Source organism: Hirundo rustica, chromosome 1 (assembly GCF_015227805.2).
Source record: "Hirundo rustica isolate bHirRus1 chromosome 1, bHirRus1.pri.v3, whole genome shotgun sequence".
Lineage (NCBI taxonomy): Eukaryota > Metazoa > Chordata > Aves > Passeriformes > Hirundinidae > Hirundo > Hirundo rustica.
In genome coordinates, this window is record NC_053450.1 from 122,897,870 (window position 1) to 122,920,206 (window position 22,337).

General features: G+C 41.0%; 1 protein-coding gene across 2 annotated transcripts; it reads right to left on the bottom strand.

Moving 5' to 3' along the window:
- Window positions 1-3,520: 3,520 nt before the first annotated feature.
- On the bottom strand, window positions 3,521-21,693 carry NFE2L3 (NFE2 like bZIP transcription factor 3). 2 transcript variants are annotated; one of them, XM_040079042.2, is made up of 4 exons: window positions 21,640-21,693; window positions 9,657-9,758; window positions 8,720-8,803; window positions 3,521-6,314 (listed from the first exon to the last, which is right to left on the bottom strand). In XM_040079042.2, the coding sequence occupies exons 1-4, from the start codon at window positions 21,646-21,648 to the stop codon at window positions 5,103-5,105; spliced, it is 1,407 nt and encodes a 468-aa protein (XP_039934976.1). In that variant the 5' UTR covers window positions 21,649-21,693; the 3' UTR covers window positions 3,521-5,102. The 2 variants fall into 2 exon arrangements, with proteins under 2 accessions (XP_039934976.1, XP_039934983.1); XM_040079049.2 differs by lacking the exon at window positions 21,640-21,693 and adding an exon at window positions 20,684-20,859 and having other exon boundaries at window positions 3,569-6,314.
- Window positions 21,694-22,337: the final 644 nt, after the last annotated feature.

Here is a 22,337-nt window from a genome sequence, read left to right on the forward strand (position 1 = left end):
ATTTTGTCACTACAGACTTCGTCTTCCAAGTAAGCTAACATTACAGCCTTTCCAGCTACTAACAGCTGAGGATCAGGTTGTCAGTACTAGGTCCAACACTTTGTACAGCAAACTGAGGGAAGAAAGAAACATAAACTTGTTGATAACTAGTAATGTGAGCCAAAGAACACCCAAAACCAGATTATGACTAGTATTTATAAAGTAATGTCAAAAGAGGTCAGTATTAGGGTTCTGGCCACTCAGACTTTGTGTTATTTACACTGAAGATTGCATTTTATTCACTTCTGTTGTGCTGCGGGTGTTAAAAAACATTCAAGAAAATGTGATAAACTGCTGTTAATACTGTAAAATGAACAGGACTTGAACTTCATTATGTGTAGGAAAGACTGTCCTCTTTTAGTTTGATGGTGAGTGTGCATGATTGCTTGGTGATGAAATCATATCACTTCTGGGGGAAGAAAACCCAAGCCCCAGAAATGGATTTGAATTTTCAAACAGTTGTCAGCTGAGTTTGTTTCGGCAGCTTTACCTCTTTGGTAGAGGATATTTTACTGGGAACATACTGGTGCTGTACATTCCCTGTAGGTTTAGTGTTTCAGTTGGTTTTTGAAGCAGTGTGTGATGCAAGCAAAACCCTGTATAGTAGTACTGTTACTTTTTCCATCTTAGGGAGATGGCTGTTTCTCTTCAGCCATGTTTGTTCAGCCATACCATTCAGCGTGTCTCGGAGTGTTGTATGGATGGGCTCGCCTAGGTACAAGTGATCTATTTTGCCAGAAGTATAGTCCCATCCAACAGTCATGTTTTTGCTTTGCAGTTGCTGTTGGTTTGTGCTGCATAGAAATTCTGTCAGGAGTTACTCCAGTTAATGGAGCAAGAAGTGATTTATTTATCAGCAGTAAAATTAACAGTGTATAAATACCTGCATGACTTGCTGGACAGAGTGCTATGAACATACAAGGTCAACAGTCTTTGGGCACGCCTTAGTCACAGACTAGCTTGTGTGACCTCCCGTGCTGCTTCACTGTATGAAAAAGGGTGACTGGGGGAACTCGTAGAAAATTGCTGTTAGCAGCACTCTTCCCCCCCCCCCCCCCCCCCCGGTTTGGTTCATTTCGGGGCATTGTATGAAAATGGGTGGCTGATGGACTTCATGGGGTTCTGGTAGCTGTGCAGCAGGTGTTGAGTTGCAGTACTTTGAGGTACACTAATAAGACTTCACCTGGTTACATTTGCCATCTCTGTTTGATTTACATAATAAACAGTTTTGCACTACATCCTGGCGTTGAGTGTCCTGTTGCCTCATTTATAGGTCTCTGCCATCTCTGTCCTCAAGGTTCTTGTTAGAATTGTACTTCTGACTCCCAGAGGATGAACTAAAGTGTGTGTATTTCAGGACAAAGATTGACAAGTTGATATTCAAGAAGTGCTTTGTCCTTTCTTTTTCTCATTGAAGTTTGTTCTTCTGGTTCCCCCATCTAAACCTAGATTGTAAGCTCTTGAGCAGGAACATCTGTGTAAAATTTGGCGTTGTGAAAAGCTGAATATTGAATAAAACCTGAATGATGAATTTAAAGCTGCACTTCAGTGCAGTACTGTATTGTTCATTCTAAGTATGTGTAGTGCTTCAGCAGAATGCTGTGTTTGTTCTGGGAGCATGTGTTCGCAGGATGCCTCAATGGAACTGTCCAGCCTTACAGGTCAAAAATGTGCAGTGGGGGTTGCAGTTTGAAGGAGTACTCTGCTTGCATTTGTTGCTGATGGATGTTTCTCCAGAACAGGTGTGAATCTTTGAGCAGCCAGCAGGTAATGTTCCATAGTACATGTTGCTGCTGTCAGTAATGGGAATACAGTATGTGCGCACAGTGATGGCCCCACCGCCCAGTGTTTTGCCTTTTACTTAAACTTCTTGGAAGATAAGCTCTTATTAACATAACAAAAATGCAGTTACCACTGAAGTGTTGAAGACTGTTCAAAAGCTTATCCATGGGAACAGTATTTTAATGGTCACTCCCACGTTGGCATTTCTCTATTTTGTTGCTGTTGTCACATCTGGCTCCAGAGCAGGTTTGATAGCACATTACCTTCAAGCAATAAAGCTCCTGGTTTGTACACTTGGGATTTTGAAAAAACCTTGACCTGTCAATAATAAAGCCAAGACAGACTTCAGTCAGGTGTTAACCACGTTTTACAACCCTTTCAGTAACAACTTTCTTAGCTTAGCTCTATAGTGTCCTTTTGGACACTATATTTGCAACCTCTATAGAGGTTGCAAATATATGGTCCAAGGCCAGTAGTAAAAGTGTGTTAAAAGCATGAGGCTGTGTAGCCTAAGCACCCATCATTTGAGGACATGAAACTATAAAGCACAGCCAAGATCAGGCAATACTAAGGGATTTTTTTGGGGTGTGGATTTATTTTTTCTGTGTGTTGATGTGTTCGGTATTTTTCTTTAAACACAGGCTAGTTGCAGAAAGGGAAGACGATTCAGCAGCTTTTAGGTGAAATATGAGTCTACTCCAATTAAAAATAAGACATTGGTCTGAAGTCTACCTGTGGTTTTGTCCTGGGGGCAGGTAGCTGATGGTTTGAAAAAAATAGACATAAAACTCCCATCGGTACGGTTGCAGTCTACCCAAAATTAGTATTTCAGCTGACATTTTTGTAGGGGTTAAGTTGCTTACTGGGTTCTGAGGAACTGAGATTCATTCATCAACTTGTTAAAGAAATACAGTTACTAGGTAATCATGACAGTTGAATTAGCTGAGGGCAGTTCATAATCCTTCGCAATCTGCAAATGTACAGGTTACAGAGTGATTGGGGCTTATGTCTTAGGTAGATCAGTTGGAGTAAGATGCTTTCCACGAGGATTGTTTTCTGAAAGGGTTACACTATGCTTTATTTTTTACATTTGCCAGAATTTAACTGTGTAGCTGTTTCCCAATTGGGCATATGCAATACTCAATTAGCAGCTGGCCTTACAAAAATCCACAAGAGATCACCTGCCACTGCTACTGAAGGAGTGGGCACCAAGAAGTTTAGGTGGTTGGTTGTTTTTTTTTTTTTTTTTTCCCTTCTCTCTGTGTGAGGCCCTAAAGCAGAAATACTTGGCATTCTGCATTTCTCAGTTATGAGCCTAATTTAGGAGCTATCAGAGTTCAAGCACATGGGCAGTGAAGTAGGTTTAGAGACCTCCTCCTGCAAAGGGTAAGTGCATGGATTTTAAAATGTTTACTATGTCAGTTAATCAGCTGATCATGCTGACTTCAATATGTACTTCCTTTTCCCCCTACAACTAGAAATAAAGGTCACAATTCATGGTATGTATTTGATACCTGTTGCATGTTTTGGTTGAATTTTTTGATCCAGCCAGTAGACAAATGCCATGTGAATACCAATTGGGATAGATGTGTCTCACACAGATGCTTAACCAAGGGCAAGAAATTGACTTTCTGCTATGAATTTACACTTAGCAGTTTGGGGCAAAACCAATAAAAAAAAGACATGCACACATTTATTTAAAGAAATCTTTTAATAGAAAATGCTGAGAAAATTATTCAAACAGGCTGATTTCATTATTGATAATTCAGTGCACTTGGCACTACCTTGGGGCTCCTTTTTTAGAAAATGCCACTTGATAGTTTTGTTACAGGTAAGTGGAAGCAGTCAATGGGAATTCCATGCTAGTGACAGTTTGTTTCTTCAGTAGATATAATATGCTATTTAAGCTTGTATGTGTAACTCTTACATGTTTGGTACAAGTGGTTTTTTTAACATACCTGAATTTGCTCCATTGTCATCGTGCCATGACCACTGAGAACTTTACTTAAATACCAGCTTTATGTGTTTTAGTTAAAAAATGAACAAGAAGTATTTGTTATCTAGACATTAATACTAGCAATTATTTTCATAATAATATACCTCAACATTCCTTCCTTATCATTCATTAGAAGCCTCTTAGGCCATCTCTTTTGCAGACCCTTTTCAGGCTGTAAAACAGTAAAGGACAGGATGTTTTAAGTACGTGAGTGAATAAAACTTTTTAATAACACAAATGTCAAACCAAAAACCTCTTCATTTGGAGCACTAGCAGAGTGCTCATAATTACAAGTATAGATAAATAGTAATTTGGTTCAATTTAATTTAAAGACTAGATAAAATGTATATTTTAAAAAATGAAATCTGGAACATTAAAGACACTTAAAAATACCAGTTAAAAAAGCCATAGAGAAAAACTCAAGTACTTGAGGAAGGTGTCAAAATGGGAGGAAAAGAGAAGATACATAAGTAAATATCACAGTCACTAGGAAACAAAACAAGAACCTCTTCATCATTGGTCGTTTTTGTGGAAGAATGTTGATAATGGTTCAGTTGCACAGGATGAAGGTAGTATTGAATCAGACACTTTTTCAGCATCTGTTTGCAGATTGAGCATATGAGTTGTAAAATTAGGTGGCAGATTATCTTTGCTTGGAGTTATGATGGTGAAAGTAGTGAGGAAAAACGCAGTAGCTTCTTGGGCTGCTCTCCTCAAATGAAAACAAGGAAAATCAGAGCCATTCTGAATAAAAGCAAAGCATGCAGTTATCTCTTAAGCCTATGTAAGTCCACAGTGAATTTAGGTTGAAGATCAACTAGAACTATATTTTTTCTTTCAGTGCTAGAGAATAAAATAAGGTCATTCTCTGTATAAGGAGTCAAGTATTCAAGACTAAAACATTTTCTTGCACGTGTTAACATTCCTCTGAAGTTGACTTTTATCCTCGCTGATACTCTCCCTTACCAGTAACTAAATTTTTAGTTTTAACATAGATCTATAAAGATTATATCTAGATTAACATAGATCTGTAAAGCTACACTACTGGTCTAGCTCCTTTAATTCTAACTAAAATGTAACAGATTTCCTCATCCAGAAGCCTCAGCTCATGGAACTTCTAACAGATCACAGTTGGGTTTGCCAGACCCTTGAACATAGAGTGTTTCTCAAATATAGTTTCTGTTTGAAGTGCTGTAAGCACTGACCTTTAGTCTTCACACAAGTATTCTTATCACCCGTTCAGGCAAACTAAAGGTGATTTAGGTGATCTAAAGATGATCAAAAGTCATCGTACTTTTGCTTCTGCTCTTTTATCTTGTTTCTGTTCAGATTTGGCCAAGTGCTTGGGTATTATGAAAATACCACCATTACTATTGCAATGAATGACATACTGGCATGGGTTAACAGGTCTACCCTGGTCATCCCTCAGTCTACTGAAAATGTCATGGTACAAGTTGTTTAATTTTTGCTTTATCTGGTTGATTGATTTGCTACACTGGGAGTGCTCCTTTTTAAGGCTCTCCTTTTGTGTTTGGAGATTACACACATCTTCTTCCAAGTTAAGAATTGCATTCAGTTTGCGTTTTCGACATTTTTGGGCAGCCACCTTGTTTTTTCCTCTTCGTCTGATGTCACGTAGAAGTGATATCTGAGTTTCTGTCAGCTGGTTCTTTGCTAGCATGGTGTTGAAAGAGTCGACGGACATGCTCACAATTTCATCGACTGAAAATGGTATTCTCAGAGCTTTTGCACGACATTCATCTCTGCACCGGTTAGTAGCAGTAGAATTATGGCACCTATCCTTTACTTCATTTGATTTCTTCATCCACATCTGTTGATGATGCTCTGGAGTGGATGCTGCTTGACTTGGCATCTGATTGTAAGTGTGATTATGAAGAAACTGCTGAAGCATGGCTTCTGTAGAACATTCTGCATCACCTGGATATGCCCCATGGCTGTGCTTAATGTTTTCTTGGCAATGGCCACCAACAGCTCCTAAGCCATATGAAGGAGCAGATTTAACACCACTGCTGTACCCAACAGAATCTTCACAGCAGACTGAATAAGAGGTGGTGCTGTGATGTGAACTCAAAGATAGTCCCGAATCTGAGCAAGGTTCTTCATAGATCTGAGAAACTTCTACAGGACCAAAGCCTTCCTCCAAAGCCAAAGACATGAGCTTAATGTCACCAAAATTATCATCGTGGGCTGTTAGATTTCTAAGGTCAGCAGCTGAAAACAGCCCTGCCAAATTTGCCCCATGAAACAGTGATTCTGGGTTTGTGACATCAGAGCTTGATTGAGGGAAAAACTCTTGCCTTTGTAAGTGTCTTGGTTTTGAATTTAATTGAGTGTGGTAGTCTGTTCTTAGTAGTACGGCATCAGGAGGACTGAAACTGTTCTGGAGTGTCTGGGTCAAATTTATATTGTCGTGTGACGATGATGGGTCTTGGCCTCCACTAGAAGTAGCAACTTGTGTATCTTCCAGGAAGTTCACCTAAAAGATGAAGGGGTGGGGGGGAAGGAATAAGATCTTTCACTGAAGGAAGGAAATGCTTCTACAAAATGAATGCTTCTACATCCCTCACTTACACAGTCACAAACAATTTGTTTTTAATATTCCACTACTTGAGTCTATTAAAGCCAAATTTTTGTATGTTAAACTCTTCTTCTAGCTATTTGGAATAGTGTTTCCCATCTGTACAAAGCGTAATCTCTATACTGGCATATGGCAAGAGGAAGCAAGAAGGGTGCAGAAGTGACTGAAGGAGTGGGAGACGGACTTGCAAAGGACAGTGTGGGACTGATGAGGGTTGAGAGATAAAAACGGGACTACTGCCAAGTGTAGAAGCTATGGCCTGTGTGTTATGTCTGATGTGGTCTAAGATAAAGTCCTTCTAGGAAGGAGTGGTCATGACCCTTCCCTGGTAGTGGTATTGATGATTCAAGGATTAACTGGGTCAAGGTGCTAAAGTGTTAGAAAACAAACTTTTTAAAGAAGATAAATAGTACACCTGCAGAAGTTAACCAGTAAGAACAGCAGTGAAGAAAAGAGAAGACAGGAACATTAAGACTGTGCTGTTGCAGTCTCACTACTTATTTCACAGTTGATGAAGTTTTCAGGGCTGTGAGGTGCCACAATTGGTTTAGTTCCATTTTACTGAGGTCTACTGCATCCAAAACTTAGCTGAACTGTTTTACTGATCAGTTTGGAAGCAACATTCCCCGCAAGTCACATCTTATGTGGTCTTGACTTTAAATTACTACTCAGGGTTTTTTTACAAAACCGAGGCTGATACATGATGCCTGGGCCCTGATGCTCAAACAGTAAACTGGACTGGTAATCTGTAGTAGCACTAAGGCCCACCTTTTGAGGACCTGAGTCATAGTTTCTGGGTCTTAGAAGCACAAAGCCACTGTCCAAGATTATGTTGGGTGCTTGCTGACAAGCAGAGCAGTCATAAAATAGATGGATATAAAGTACTTGAGAATGTAAAAATATCAAGTAGGAAGTGTATAGGATTCCTCTGTAGTGTCCTTGCTGTGTTTCAGAAAGGATTTTCTGATAGCCATTCAGTGAACAGACTATGTAAAAAGCACTTTCTACAGGGAAGGAATGATGTACTGTAAGGACCAGAACATCTTAAGTTCTCTATTATGCTTACTGGGAGCTCAGGTAACAGAACAAGTTCTTGCCTTGGGAGTTACCTTGTACTAGACCACCTCCAGTCCGTAAGACAGAGATGCTATTTTCAACTAATCCCTTGAAAAGAATGATTCTTAGTAAGTCAGCTATCAAAAAATCCCACTCACTGTGAAGACTTGATACTTGGCAAAAACAATCAATCCATATTTAACAGATAGACTGTCACAAGATGGCAGTGCATTAATAATGTTAAATAAAATATGCAATACATTACTGTGTATTGTAATAGCTGCATAAAGGCTACAAGCCAAATTCCTTTCAAATTTTGAGACTGGAGAAAATGAAACTGATGACTCTTCCATCTCATTAGCGTGCAATCCACTTCCAGAGCTGAACAGAAGAGGAGGCTAATTTATGGGCTAGAAGGTACTACCCAAGCTAGAGATACCCAAAACCAGATCAGCATGAAATTATATGGAAAACGCTAATGACTCCAGAAGAGGATCATATGATGGGAAGTGTGTGTAAGATGGTCTTGAAGTATTGCAAAAAAGGAATGTAGGGTGTAACTTCATGGTCAATGGTTGCAGCTATGAGTTGTGGGAGAAGAGGGAGGCTTCAATTAAGATAACAACCAGTTTTTGTGAAGATGGGCACACAGAAAGTAAAATACAGCATCAGAGGGCCACAAGATTAAAACAAAACAAAACAAAAACAAAAAAACCCCAGAGCACTAAATGGGTTTACTTCTAATGCTGAGTAACCTGATTTGCAGTGAAGATGTTCTGTTACTCTTAAGAGCAGTAACCCTGCAAGCACTTGACCCAATATTTATGACAAATGTACTCTTTCACCACAAATGCCCAATAGCTGCTACTGTGTAATAAATCAGTGCTGCTCTAGAGAAACACACCAAGAGATGCTGCATAAATACAAATTGGTATTAGGTTTAGGAAAGGCAACTATTAGTTGAACTGAGTTGTCCAGTGGCTCCATCCAACTTTGAATGCCAGATCACAGTAAAGACACAGCTCTTACACCAGACAATTTGCTGGGGAAAATTTTTCAAGTAGAGCCAATGAGAGCTGCTGTAAAAGATGGATCGTAGCATCTTTAGCAGTTTCAGGTAAATTTTACTACATTGATTTGCTAATATATTCCCAGAATGGGTGGGATAGGCTGTGGTTATTTGATAAAACAAAGTAATTGCTGACACTATTCCATTCTATTGGCAATACCTGTATTTTCTCATTTACCTCTAGCATGTTTTCCACCTGTGATGACAGAAGCTGTAAATAGCCCTCTAAGGAGAGAGGGGAATCTACATGGTGGCTGTTGCTCTGTGACAAAAGAAAGAGAAACATGGTAAAGCAGTTATTTAACGTAAAAGGAAGTAAAAATCAAAGTCTGAGAGGAAACAGCACAGTGCAATACTGCTGCTGACCCCACCATCAAGTCTTCATCCTGATGGGACATGAAATGTTGCTAGAAGGAGCAGAACAGCTCTATGGCCTGAGCATCCCTACTCTGCCCACAACAGCAGAACTGGGCTTTCCTCTGAAGCTATACCTCCTCACCACTGCAAAAAAATCAGGTATTTCTTCAAAGCCAAGCTCTCGGGAGTGGCAAACGGAGAGGCTGGCAAGACACCTGGATCAGATGTTCTCAGCTCTCACAAGGTCTCAAGAAAATTGAGTGCCCTTTTCATTGTAGCTCTTAGACAGAACAAAACTGAGGAGTCCAGTGTCCCAAATGTAATTCAATATCTGAGCATCAAATTCTACATAAATGGTAAGAACAGTATAATTTAGCATCCATGTCTCTACTATTTGTAAGCAGAAACACCCTTTCCCACAAGCACAACATCTTTACAATGGAGAAGATAAACCCAAATGAAAAAATGATTAGTTGCAAGTGTTTCCAGTAAACTTGTGAATATTTCAACTACTCAAAAAATAGTGGGGGATTGAGGGAAGTAGGCAATTTTCAAAAAGGTGTACAAGGGCATCATTCCAAAGCATTGTCTCAAGTGAGCATTCCTTTCCTGTGCTGGAAAGGAACACTTCATATAAAAAGACCAAACAAAATATTCCTTTTAAAACCTTTCACTACAATTTATCTTAGTGATAATTTCTATATCCTCCCTCACTTCCTCTTCAAGTTTTCCCTTCTTCCCTTTTTTTCATCACTTACTTGATTTATGTCTTTCTCTTCTTCTTGCAGTTCCAGCTGATGCTCTCCTCGAGGTGGACAGCAGTCATCCAAAGCTCCCTGACATGCTTTCAGGTCAACATCCTGAAGACACAGATAAAACGGTTCTGTTACACAGCATGCTGTCAAAAATAACCTTTAAAATGCATTTTTTTCTCCAGCAATAGCATTCCAAATAAAATATGCACTGAACAGGTGATGTGGGTGAACTGAGTGTGTAGACTTTGGGGGCAGAATAAGACCAGTGTCAGTTCAAGGGGGCAGCCACCACCTCCTGTTTTGCTGCCCAGGCACTGAATCCATCCACAGTAGAAATGGACACTGGAAACAAATTCTTCTAAACCAGACAAAGAACCATTATGTGATTTCATGAAATGTTTAGACTATCAGTGTCTTTTGGAGGTCATTTCATAAAACATATCCAAGCCAGATACTCGATGATGGAATCTTAAAATAGGCAATTATACATGGCAAAATCCTTTGCTTACCTGTATTTTAATAACAACTATTGTTTCCCATCACTTCCATGTAGACATTATCCATTTTCATTTATCCAAATGATGGAGTTTTTTAATCTCTAGTGATGAGATTGTTCAAATTTAGGGGCCTCAGAAGCAATTTTCAAGTTTTATTTTATCTATATTCATATCATCAAACTTCTTCATTGTTTATGGCTGGAGTATTGCTAGAGTAAGAAGGAATTAGTGCTAATTCCTATTTTTAAAAAGTGTGTTTTTATATTTAAAAATAGTTTGATATTTCAGCTTTTACAGAGCAAGTACAGGGCAACTATGTTATTAATATGTGAAACTCAGTGGAATGGCAGCCAGAAAACAAATTGGCCACGCTGCATTAGTTCCGGGTATTCCCAGCAAAATCCTATGGCAGGAGCAGAGAAGACAAGTTTTCAGCAGCAGCAAACATAATGAGATAGTGTTCAGTTCTAAAAATCTCAGCAAACAATTTACGTTACAGGTTTGTTATGAAAGCATAAACTACATAAAACCTGCAGTTGTAATAGTCATCAAAACACACAAAAGTTTTAAATTTGTTCCTTCATACAAAACACATTAAAAAGTAAATACAAAGAGTCTAAAAACAAGACTCTGGAGTAAAATTATATATAACCTTAAAGCAAATGAATATTATTTTCAATTTTGTACATTCCATTTAAATATTTAAAAATATGAAAACTCATTTTATTTTAAACTGATTTTGTTTGTTGGCTTTCAATTTTTCTGTACTTTTTTTTTCAAGACTGGAAAAGAACTTTAGCTTTATAAACAGCAATTTGTAAAACCAAATAGATCCACAGGGAATTCATTTGCTACTCTGATGTAAGAGTGAAGAGTTTCCCTCAATGATGCCTAACACAGTTTCTACTCATTAGAAATTATATTCCAATACATTATGTCTTCTTTGTCAGCTGCATCTGGAAATGACCAGATGATATTTATTGCCAAATATGAGAAAACAAATTTACTTGCCTAAAAACATACATGCACACATATAAAACAACAATTACAACAACAAAAAAACCCCTAACCAACAGTTTTTTCTGTGCAATTAAACACGAGAGAGCATTCACTATACCAGACACTGAGAATGCGGTAAGTAGCTACTTGCAAACACTTATTTTGAGTCCAGTGGAGCAGATCACAGGCATGAAGTTAGTCCCATACTTATGTGCTTACAAGATCAGGGCTGGGCTTAAATTTTACAGAGAACCAACCTAATACTTGTTGAATTAATGTGACTGGTTAATATTCTAATTAACAAAATGCGTGATCATCAAAAGTGAATAAGAAGCCAAGGACAACTGCTATTAAAGACCTTAAGCAGCTCCTCTGGAGCCAAGTGGGCTGGAAAGGTGCTGCTGTGGCAGAGCAATTCAGCTCCTGGGTAACACAGCAAATTCATTACTCTACTGGCTGCAGAAGAGGCAAATGCAGGAAATACTTAGAAATGTAGTATCTATAATGTGATGCCTCAAAAAACCAACTGCAAGCACTGGGTTCGTATACAGAAGGTATCTAAGTCACAACCTGATCGTTCCTTTTAAATTTTCCCAGGGATATAAACCTATTCCTCTGCCAGGGAAAAGAAAAGCTTGGGGTAGCTTTGGGAAAAGCCCATGGTGTGTCCTACAGATCATTCAAAATCCCCACAGTTCAACTTTCTTACGGTGGAAATCTGACTGCAGATGATGCTGGTCTGCTAAAGTCTACAATGGAGATGGTCCTTTCCCAAACCACTGTGAGGACAACTAAATTTCTGATGTACCTGATGGAACATCTTTCTGAAGGGAATCTAAATGCTCCTGAAGCTGACAGAAATCTTGTATTAATTTCCCCAAGATGTCAAAGATAACTGAATTTTCCAGTCTTTTCTCATCAATATATAGAACTGTCGACTGCTAAGGAAATGGAATATATTTCCAACTACGAATTTTTGAATTTACCTGGAGTCTGCATTCATTTTTTTGTATCTTTCAAGAAAAAAATATGTTTTCTCTACTCAGCCATAGATGGTGTCACAGTACTCACAGTTTCCAGGCTGAGAGCCACCAGTGCATGACAGGATCATAAACCATTTTGCCTAAAGGACTCTTGGCCTTTAGGCACAGAATGGAGGTCAGAATCTCCCCCTGATCTTCGCACAGAGCTGCTGCTGATGTGAATGGAACGGAGGTGCCAGTGGGGAAGGGAGGGAAGCAGGGTCTCACATTTGCAGTCATGCCCTTTCCCTGTAGCTTTTCAAAGGCAATGTGTCATCTCTTCTGAGTGAGCCTAATAATGCTGCACTGTGTGGCTCTGAAGATTAGTCTTACTAATACCATTTCTTCCTCTGGCAGATGATATTAAAATATACTCATGGCTGCTCACAGCAATTATTACTGCAGTAAGTTTTCCATCCTTTGAAAAAACCTGTTTTCACCACTACCAGAGCACTTGCTGAAGGTTCTTGGCCCTGTAGCCAGGTTTTCACAACAGTGGTGGTGTAGAAACAGCACATGTAAGATATTTCACATCACAGATTTTCACCTATGGGATCATTTCAGCGAAACCCTCTATACAGCAATCAACCAGAACCTTTTTGCCTTCGTTTCTCTGTTTTGGCTTTTCACAAAAAATCCCCTGGATTATGCTGATACATGTTTATGCTCTTTATTACACTTTGTTAGTACTCCTCAGTGATGAAGAATGACTGAACAGCGCAGCTCAACAACGGAATGCTTCCTTCCATGCCTGCTGTATCACTTGGGACTGACTGCTGGACTACTGCTATGGGAAGAATAAGAGGGGTGTCTCCCCAAGAAGAAGCCACAATATGTTTTTGAATAAGGCATCTTCATTAAAGATACCTTAATTCTACAGACCGGATGTACATCTAATGACAAAAGCTTTATTACTGCGTCTGGATATTAATCTAATGACAAGAAGGGTTAGGTGTAGATACGATTTACTCAGCACTGTGCTGTCAAATTCAGTGTTTCTGTCCTTTCCATCCTTATTTTGCAAAAAGGGTAACAGAAGAAACAGTAATCGAGTTACAGTAACACACTAAAGCCCAAGGAATTGGGACAGCATGTTGTTGTCTCTGTATAGAGAAAAGGACTTAATTTTTGCTGATTGTAAAAGACTTAATAATACCACCAAACCCATCTACTGCAGCAGCCTTTCCATTCCTACCGCTGGAGGGTGTGGAAGTTCATGCCTCCAACAGTAGGCTGTTTCCAAATGATAAACTACAACCCTACCTGAGGGCAACCTTTCATTTGCATTTGGAAGGACTTTTGTGCAAGCACAAAGCCAGAGAATTACACAAAAAATCTCATAATAAAATCTAATTAAAAAAAAAAAAATCACAAGCATCTGGAATTTCATCTTGCTTCTGCCACTTACTTTTTTTCAGTTGCATTAAAGAACACAGCCTGAGACAGAGTATGTTTTACCAAATTATCCACCAGCATTGTATGTGGAGGGCTGGGCTCTAACTGTGCACTTGCCCTTTCCCTAAGGTACAGCTTACCACAGGTCAGCTACAGGCTTCAACTTGTCAGTCTTTGAAATATGAAAAATAGTAGTTTATGTCAAATCTGCTACTTAAGGAGGGCCAAGAATCAATGTATAAGTAAGAGAAAGTATGGTTTTGTGGGTGGCCTGGCCTACACTTAATTGGAAGCATGCTGCCTGCTCCGGCAGGTTTCCAGAATTTCTTACTCTGTGTTAAAAATAGAGCCTTCAGTTTCCAATTAAGTAAATTGATCTCAACATGAACTGGGTGTACTGTACATCAAACTATCCCTCCACATATCTCCTCCCCTTGCTTCCTACACCCATGTCTTATCTGCTGTCCTTAAAAGAATGCGCAGGGAGCAGAACCTGTAATGGCACCAAAACACAAAAAGGTCTACTGCGGTGTATTGGATGGGTGAAGAAGATCCCTCTGAAGGAGCAGCAGAAAGCACAATCAATCTGTTTTCAGCTACTGATCTGTGTACAGTTGGCACACAGGACTAAAACGACACAACCCAGGGCTACAAGTGCACAGAAATACTTGAACTAGCTCTGGCGTAACAGAAAGGTCTTGCAGGAAGAGAGCAGAGCAGACAGGGTGGCTTGCCTGGGTGCACAGACAGCACTCTGTTTCACTGCAGTCAGACTCAGAGCTGTCACTACAAATATCCCAGTGCTGGAGCAAAGGTACATGACCACAATTATTTGCAAAAGAACTTTTTTTTTTTTTTTTTTTTTTTTTTTTTCTGATTTCCCATGTATCATGTTCATTTGCTATCTTTTAATTAGTCTACATTAAGCTCTCTTTATTTTAGTTGTTAAGTTTTAAACTGATCCATTGATTTGATTACCTTTGAGATGGTTTTTTTACAAACTTTTGTCCCTTCTCCATTACTAACGGCACTTCTCTGTAGAACTAACCCTCTCCTTGTTATTAGTTGAAAAGATGTGGCAGAGGCCTGGCACTCTTTGCCACTTTTTGAATAATTAAGTAGCATTTCCAGAATAGACAGCTTGTGTTGGAACGATCCTTTATGTTTGCACAATACCAGCAAAAGTTAAGCAAAACAGCTTCTAGTAACATAACCAGTAGTTTCACTTTACTACTTGGTAGGATTAAATACAATTAATAATTAAATTATATGTATCTGATATTATTCAGCTCTAATTTTAGTGATCTTGCTCTTTGGCTGTGTACTTTAAATATGTGATAACAATCTTACAAACGGATATCTACTTAATAGATAAGAAAAAAAGAAAGAAAACTATTTCTTGCTGTTTCTCTATATTCATAATCAGCCCTAAAATATCCAGAACAGAAGAATACTTTATTTTTTGAAATGCAGCCAGGGTTTAGGATGTGTGGAGGGTGGAATGGGGGATGGAAACACCAAATATCTAAGTAACTTCTATGTTACAGATGGCTAGGCTTAAAAATGACAATAAACCATGCTAGCTAAGCAATGCAATTTAGTTAATCAAATGGTCATAGATGTGACTCCAAATGTGGCACCTGTCAAACATTTAGGATGCAACTGCTCTAAATCCTAATAATGCCATCTGGGCTGCAACCAAGCACTCCCTGTGAGAGCCCTCCTGTGTGCTGCAGTGAGATGATAGCACCTCTACAACCACATGCATTTCAGGGCTTTAGATACCATGGGCCAGCTGTGTTAGCTATTACAAAACACACGTACTGTGTGCACTCTGTTCCAACACAAAATTAACACCAACCTACTCCCCAGACGGAGGCAAAGACAGGTACATGTTGAAGACACAGAGACCAATAGTGTTGACATTATTTCAACTAAAACATCAGTTTTCATGCTGAAAATAGCTCAATATCCTCTTCAAAATGAGCTTTCAAAACCACTTCTAACATATACACCAAACAGGTGCATACTCCAGCCACTTGGTCCTGTGCAGATGTTTTTCACCAGAAATTGATTTCATTGCAATGACAGACAACACAGAGAATAGACATTTTCAGTTCCCCTCGAAGTTGCTAAATAGAGCTTAAAGACTAACTAGCAAAGTAGATAAAAGAAAGCAAAAGCAGACACACAGGATGCTAAACATAGCTGGAACCACTGGATAAACAGATAATGAGGAATATAGTGGCTTTTGTGGCAAAGCTATGTAACAAAAAGCAACAGTGCATGCCTTAAGGCAAGTTCAAGGCAAAGTTATCTGTCACACTGGGAGCTCTCGGTATGACCACCAGAGACCACTTCAGACAACCCTCCAGCACCATAAAAGGGCTTCCAGTAAGAGGCACATTCATGCAAATTAGTTCCAGGAAAAGTTTATTAGCTAGGAAGTACGCTGTAATGAATATGTATGGTCTTGATGGAATAAATACCTCTCATTGTAAAGTTTAACAATACACCCCATTAGAGGAGATATCCTCTGGGTGCATTCAGCACACTCAGAATAAAGAATGCCTGCTCTCTAATACTTCAAATTGTGTTTTAAAGCTTGTTTTCTAGCCAATTCCAGTATCAATAAGGTATGCAATATCCCTGAGAGTAAATGTGATGAGGGTAAATAAATTTATTCAGTCACTCTTTCAGACTGAGCACAGTAAAAAATAAAAACAAACAAAAACCCCCAAACCAAACTCTCTTTCTATGCCTCGGTGCCCCAAGATGCTTTCTTTTGTGGTCAGTGAACTACTTGACATCAGGGTTCTGTAAGGCACCTCCCTCACTTCCTGCTCTACCTTTACCATAGAGTGGTTGTATACTGTCATTGGTATGATGCAGTCAGTACTGAATAAAGACAAAATTAACCAGGGACTACCCTTTCAGATACAACTTCGTCTGCAATTCAGTTCCAGATGTCTTCTTTTGATCCCTCCCAAGCAAACATACCTTCTCAGGTATCCAACTTATCCAACTCCCAGCTTTTCCAAGCAACCAGCCTCTTTGCAACACCAAATGCCTGCCAACTCACAGTTCTGAATAGGGAGCACTGTTAAGAGACACAGTCTGACACTTCAGCTCCTCTAGGATTTAAGTATCTTTATCTTCCCTCTGACCCTCCCCTGCAATTCCTCTTCTATTTTCCCCACTTACCACACTCCAATTCTTCCTTCTTTATGCCTGATATTCCCCTCATCTACCCTCACATGCACTTTTTACACACCCCCTGGTCACTCTCCAGACAACAGGAAAATGCTGATGTAAGTCAGCCCTACACCACAACTCCAACTTCCTCTAACACCCTCCCTGAACTCTCCTTTAACTAGGCTTTTTCAAACCCTTGCAAGACTAAGTTTTAGCTTCTTCTCTCATGCCACCTCTTTCTGAAACACCATGAAGTCCTTTCCCACCTCCTGAACGTGAGTTCTGGCTAACAGGTAAGGGCCATTCACAAGCAGGGACCTCAGCCCATTTATTTATTTCCAGTTGTCTCTCCACAGCAATATTGCTGTGTCCTACTGCTCAATGAATTCAAAAGAAAAGAATAATTTGAAATAAGTTCTGTAAGCCAAGCACAAAGCTTCAATCAGAAGCTCTCAGATGGACTAGAGAAAAACCTTCAGAGAAAAATCTACCTGGTTCCTACTTAACTTTCACTTTACCAAACTTTGACACTCACTAGGGAAAAAAAGAAAATCCATATTCAAATGGTGTTCAAAGTCTGGGATGAATTTCCCCCTTCCAGTGCTTTAATACCATAAAACTGTCACTGGTGGCATTCAAAGAACTGTGCTTGTATGAGGTTTTACATACCCTGACTCAAAACTGCCCTTTCTAAAAAGCAATATAGAAAAAACAGTACAAACAATACAAATTATCCACTGTGCATCCTCTTCCTTAAATTTTGGAATTCATAAACAACAGCAATGTTATGCTGTTAATTATTAATTAGAGCAGGTGTTGTTTAATCAAGTGCAAGAATTCAGCTCTTGGGAAGGGCCTCAAATATCTGTTGAAAGAATGCAATAGATTCAGATATAACAAACCTACTTGACTTGTGCGGGAGCAGACAGAACCTTCCTCCTCTATCCCATCCCGAGCTGGAGAGTATTTCACACAGAGTGCAATGACCCAGCACAGCAACTCCTGCTCTTATTCAAGCACTGCTTCTTCTGCTGGCATGGGCAGCACCAGTGCCTGAGGTTCACGTGATTTGGAATGAACATTTTTACTGCAAGACTAACACAGAGAAAAAGCTGAAGAGCTACATAGTCCATTTTTGCTAATCTAAATATTCTCCCATGTATATTCTGTCAAAGGTAAAAAAAAAATTGAGTTTTTAAACTCTCTTTCTTCAAATGTCTACATACATACATAAACATGTACTCGCACACATAAAAATACTGATATACAAAAAAGAAGGGTAAAAGGAAATCACTGAATCAAGTAGAGCAGTTCTGAACCCTTGCAAGACCTTCAAGCTAAGACACTTCTGTCTGACAAGCTTCTTGAGACTTTATTTAGGAACACTATTACCATACACATAGGAGTGCTGCCACATCTTGCATTTCCCCACAGAGTTTTTAAGGTGCTTTGGGGAAAATGTGTCTCATTCATTTTTCATATAGACTTAAGGCTTAGTGTAAGAGCTTTCAGAAGTGTTGTTGAGGCACTTGAATATAACCCAAGTTATGTTCCTGTAGAATGGCTTCTCTCTTTTCCCCACCAATGTAAGACCTGTAACCAGTGTCAGCTACACGTCTTTCCTCCGCCTCCTTTTTTTTTTTTTGGCTCTTCCTGAGCTTAAAATGTGCCTCTAAATTTCAGTTTTAGTTTTCCTTAAAATGAGCTATTTCCTTGAGCAATCCAATTTTTTGGGGGAAAAATAAGGAGATATGCCCAACTTTACCTGTGTAATTCGATATGGCATACTAACACATGGCCTACACAATGTGACTTACTTGTGTGAGTAGGTTTGAGTAGGACAAAAAAAGTTAGGCACTCTGTTTTCAAAAGGGGGTGTCAGCATTCAAACAGGTGCTGAATATTAAGAAGCAAGTGGTGCTCCCATTGTAAACCCTTTCTTAAAAAAGAAAGGCAAACAAAACTGACCAGGACTGCAATCTCTTTTTCCAGCAAACAGTGATGAGAAGGATTAGGTGCAGAACAAACACTGTTAGTTCTAGGAAAAAAAAAAAAAAAAAAAAAAGTAGCATGAGAAATAAATATCCCAAAGAAAAGACCTGGCTCACTCTAAGGCCTTTTATCTGTTTCCTTAGCAAATATGCCCACTGGAGCCTGAACTCTTGGTCTCAGGTGTTCTGCAAAGAGGGAGGGCCTGAATCAGCACCTTTCATTACTACAGAAATTAATCCATTTCCTTGCATGAACTGATGCATGTTTTACCAGTTACCCAAAGCAAGTGTTTATTGCTTTTTTATTTCTTTTCATCTAAACTCACAGCTCTCAGGGAGCTCAGTCTCAATCTTTAACATCCCCAAGAATGAAACCTACAAGCTTTGACTCTGTAGCTCACCCATATCAGAACAGTGCAGAGGCATTAAACTGATACCCTAAGACACAGGGCACATCTACCAACACCTGCTCTGAGCTGCTGCAGGGGTGCAGGATGGGGCAGTATGGACAGCACAGAACTTGAAACTAAAACCTTTTCTTAGTGTAATCTCTGCACTGGTACAAACACTTTTATCCCTGGTTCTCTTATACACATCCATCTAAGAAAATGAGTAGCAAGACATTGAGATAGTATGATTATTTTGTCCATTAAAGGGTGCATTTCAGAGGAAATATATTTTGGTATTTTTATTACTATGGCGATAAAATATTGTGGGGTTTGCATTTCGTCAACAAGCCTGTGTTTGATTACAGAAACAAACAGAATGAAACGGTTTGCTGGGAATACAGTGGACACAAAGGTTGGGGCTGATCCCAGACTGCTGGGCAGCAAGCTGAGTGTAGGAACCCACCTACTGACTTTACTCCTTGTCAAAACCAAAGTGCTCAGGCTGTTCTAACACTGCAAATCATCTTAGCACAGGACAGAAAAACAGGCAAACCCCTGCAGTTTAGTGTGCTCCAACAGCATGCTTTGGCCACTGAATTAATTTTCATCTGCAGTTGTCTTCAAGAGTAGTTTTAAGTACCAGATCTCAAAGGACCAATAGCTTGCGCTGTGGTGCCAGCAATGTTCTCAGCAGGGACTGGAGTCCAATGAATAAAATCAATCCAGGGATGGGTAAATCCAGCTGCAAACTTTTCATGATGCCACACAATACCAAGCAGAAAAAAACCCCCCAAATACTTCCATCTGTTTACACAGACTTCTTGTCCTGGTCTAGTGTAGACAAGAGAAATGCTAAAAATAGCTCAAATCTATTTTTACAAAAGGCAAATTGAAGGTTATAAATCAGGTGAACCACTCTGGAATCCATTGTACTATTACAATAACATTTTGACAGCATAAGTAGACTCAATCAAAGCTACCAAAGGTCACCTTAAAAACAAAGGTCTACTTTTTGATCTGTGTTTAATGTTTTGGACCTGCCATGTGCTTCAAAAGACATCTGATGGAAGAGACATGGGGGTTTCCAGATAGATGTCCCTTTACATTTTATTTCAAGAACTGAACAATGCCTTATCTTGCTTCAATCATTATTTCACTTAACTGCATTGTGCTAAAGAGAGAAATCCAGACCTACATTTAGCAAATAAATGAATCATCTCTCCACATAAAAGTCTTCCCTTACAGTCAGGGTGTTGAAATTAGTTTTGCAACTGATTTACAAAAGTAACCAAGTTAACGCATGGGGAAATAGGAAAAAAAAAAAGAAAAAAAAAAGAAAAAAAATTTAAAAAAGAAAAATAAAATCTACCATGCATGACAAATTAAACAATTACCAGTCGATACTGGTCCATTAATTCACAATAAGAACCAGCTATTCACAATTGTTCAAAACCAACTGGAAAAATGTTGGTAGTTGAACTTGGTATTTCAAAATGTACTGAATATCAGAGTCACAGGCCCATCGTCTTGGCATTCCCTTACCTTTTGTATCCACAAAGTGCACCACAAGAGTCCCAGACCATAAACTCCGCACGAAACAATGAAACTCTATTCCCAGGAGGAATTTAACTGGGAAAAGCCGGCCCCGGAGCTGAGTGGCTTGGCTAACCTCGGAGCTGCCGCTGCGCACGGCTCCTCAGCTCTGTGCAGGACGGGGGCCCGAGCGGAGCAAGGCGGCAGAGGCGCGGCGCGGACTGCGCGAGGCGCGAATGAGGGACACGGGGCATCGCTGCCGGGCGCTCGCTGCTTCACGGGGACTTCTGAAACCACCGCGCTGATAATGGAGGGCAGATAAAAGGAGCCCGGAGGTTTGCCTTGGCACACGGAGACCCTCTACATGTAAGAAATGTTCCTGACAAGTGCAGTTACCGCGCTACGACGCGGACGTGCCCTCCGCCCAGGCGAGGGGCGCAGCATTTGCAACACTCTGGGAGAAGCTGCATTTCTGCAGCTGCGAGGTGTTCTTGAGAAGCCCGTGTGCCCAAATGAAGAAAACAGAGGGGACGCCGGAGGAAATGCCGAGCAGAGCTGTCCGTCCCGGCCGTACGACCCTGCCCGGCAGGTGACGGCGGCGCTGGGGCCCGGGGCGTGCCCGGGCCAGGGCAGCTCCGCGGGGCCGACCCCGCTCCGGTGCGGGAGGCTCCGCGGGTCGCTCCGTCAGCAGAGGCTGCTCGGCAACCCGGCCCCGCCGCTCGGTGCTTTGGCTCCCACAGGCAGGGCACGGGCCAGCCCGCACACCGCCGGAGGTGTGTGTCCCTCCTGGACATTGTCTTTCTCTTTTTTTGTGCGTGTTTCTTTGTGGGACGGTGCCTGGTTCAGAAAAGCCTCCTCCTTCGCGTCCCCACCGCTCGCCCCCCACGGACGCCCCGCACCGCCCGCCCCGGTGCGCGCTCACCGCTCGGCCGAGGCGGCTGCGGGGCCACCCGCGCCTCCCTTACCTCCGCCATGGGGCCGCCGCCGCCGCCGCATCCTCCTCCCGCGGCGGGGCGGGGGACGGCTCCACCCGGGCGGGGCGGGCGGGGCCGGGGGAGCGGGCCCCGCGGGCTTCGGGGCTCGGTGCCCCATGGCTGCTCGGCGCAGGCCCTCGGGGGTGCGTGTGCTCGGGGGGAAGCGGACCGCAGCCGGGCCGCAAAGCCGCCCCCCACTCCTCTCGCCGCCGCCGCCGCACCGGCCCTGCCCGCGGACGGGAGGCGGCGCCGGGGCGGGACGGGAACGGGAACGGGGACAGCCCGGCCTGGGATCCCACCTGTGTGCGGGGGGCAGGACCGGCATGCGATTGCTGAAGCGAGCTGGAATTAAAGGAGACGAGTTACAAGGGCCAGTAGCCAGAAAGAAATTTAAAAGAAAAAAGAAAGGGAAAGAAAAAAGCTAGGAGATTCTCCACAAGCCCCGGTCAATAGAATCTCCAGATAGAATTACAGGATGCAGATACAGGTTTTAACTACAATCAACCTGCTGCCTAAGCATCACTTCAGTGCCTCTTCTTTCCCACCTACTGAATTGCATTTTCCTTGGCACATCAGCTCAGCACTGCAGGAGCTACTCTCGCACACGCTAGAGATATATTTTCCAGTGGTAGTCTCTCTGTCCTCTGAAAAGGTCTCATATCGTTTCTCATCACTTCTACTTATCTGAG

What these genes read in the sequence shown, in the direction of transcription:
- NFE2L3 (XM_040079042.2), bottom strand. An exon ending in AAGAGAAAGACATAAATCAA is followed by an intron (nt 8,804 to 9,656) that starts GTAAGTGATGAA and finishes CTTTTGTCACAG; the next exon opens with AGCAACAGCCACCATGTAGA. An exon ending in AGGTGGAAAACATGCTAGAG is followed by an intron (nt 6,315 to 8,719) that starts GTAAATGAGAAA and finishes TTCATCTTTTAG; the next exon opens with GTGAACTTCCTGGAAGATAC.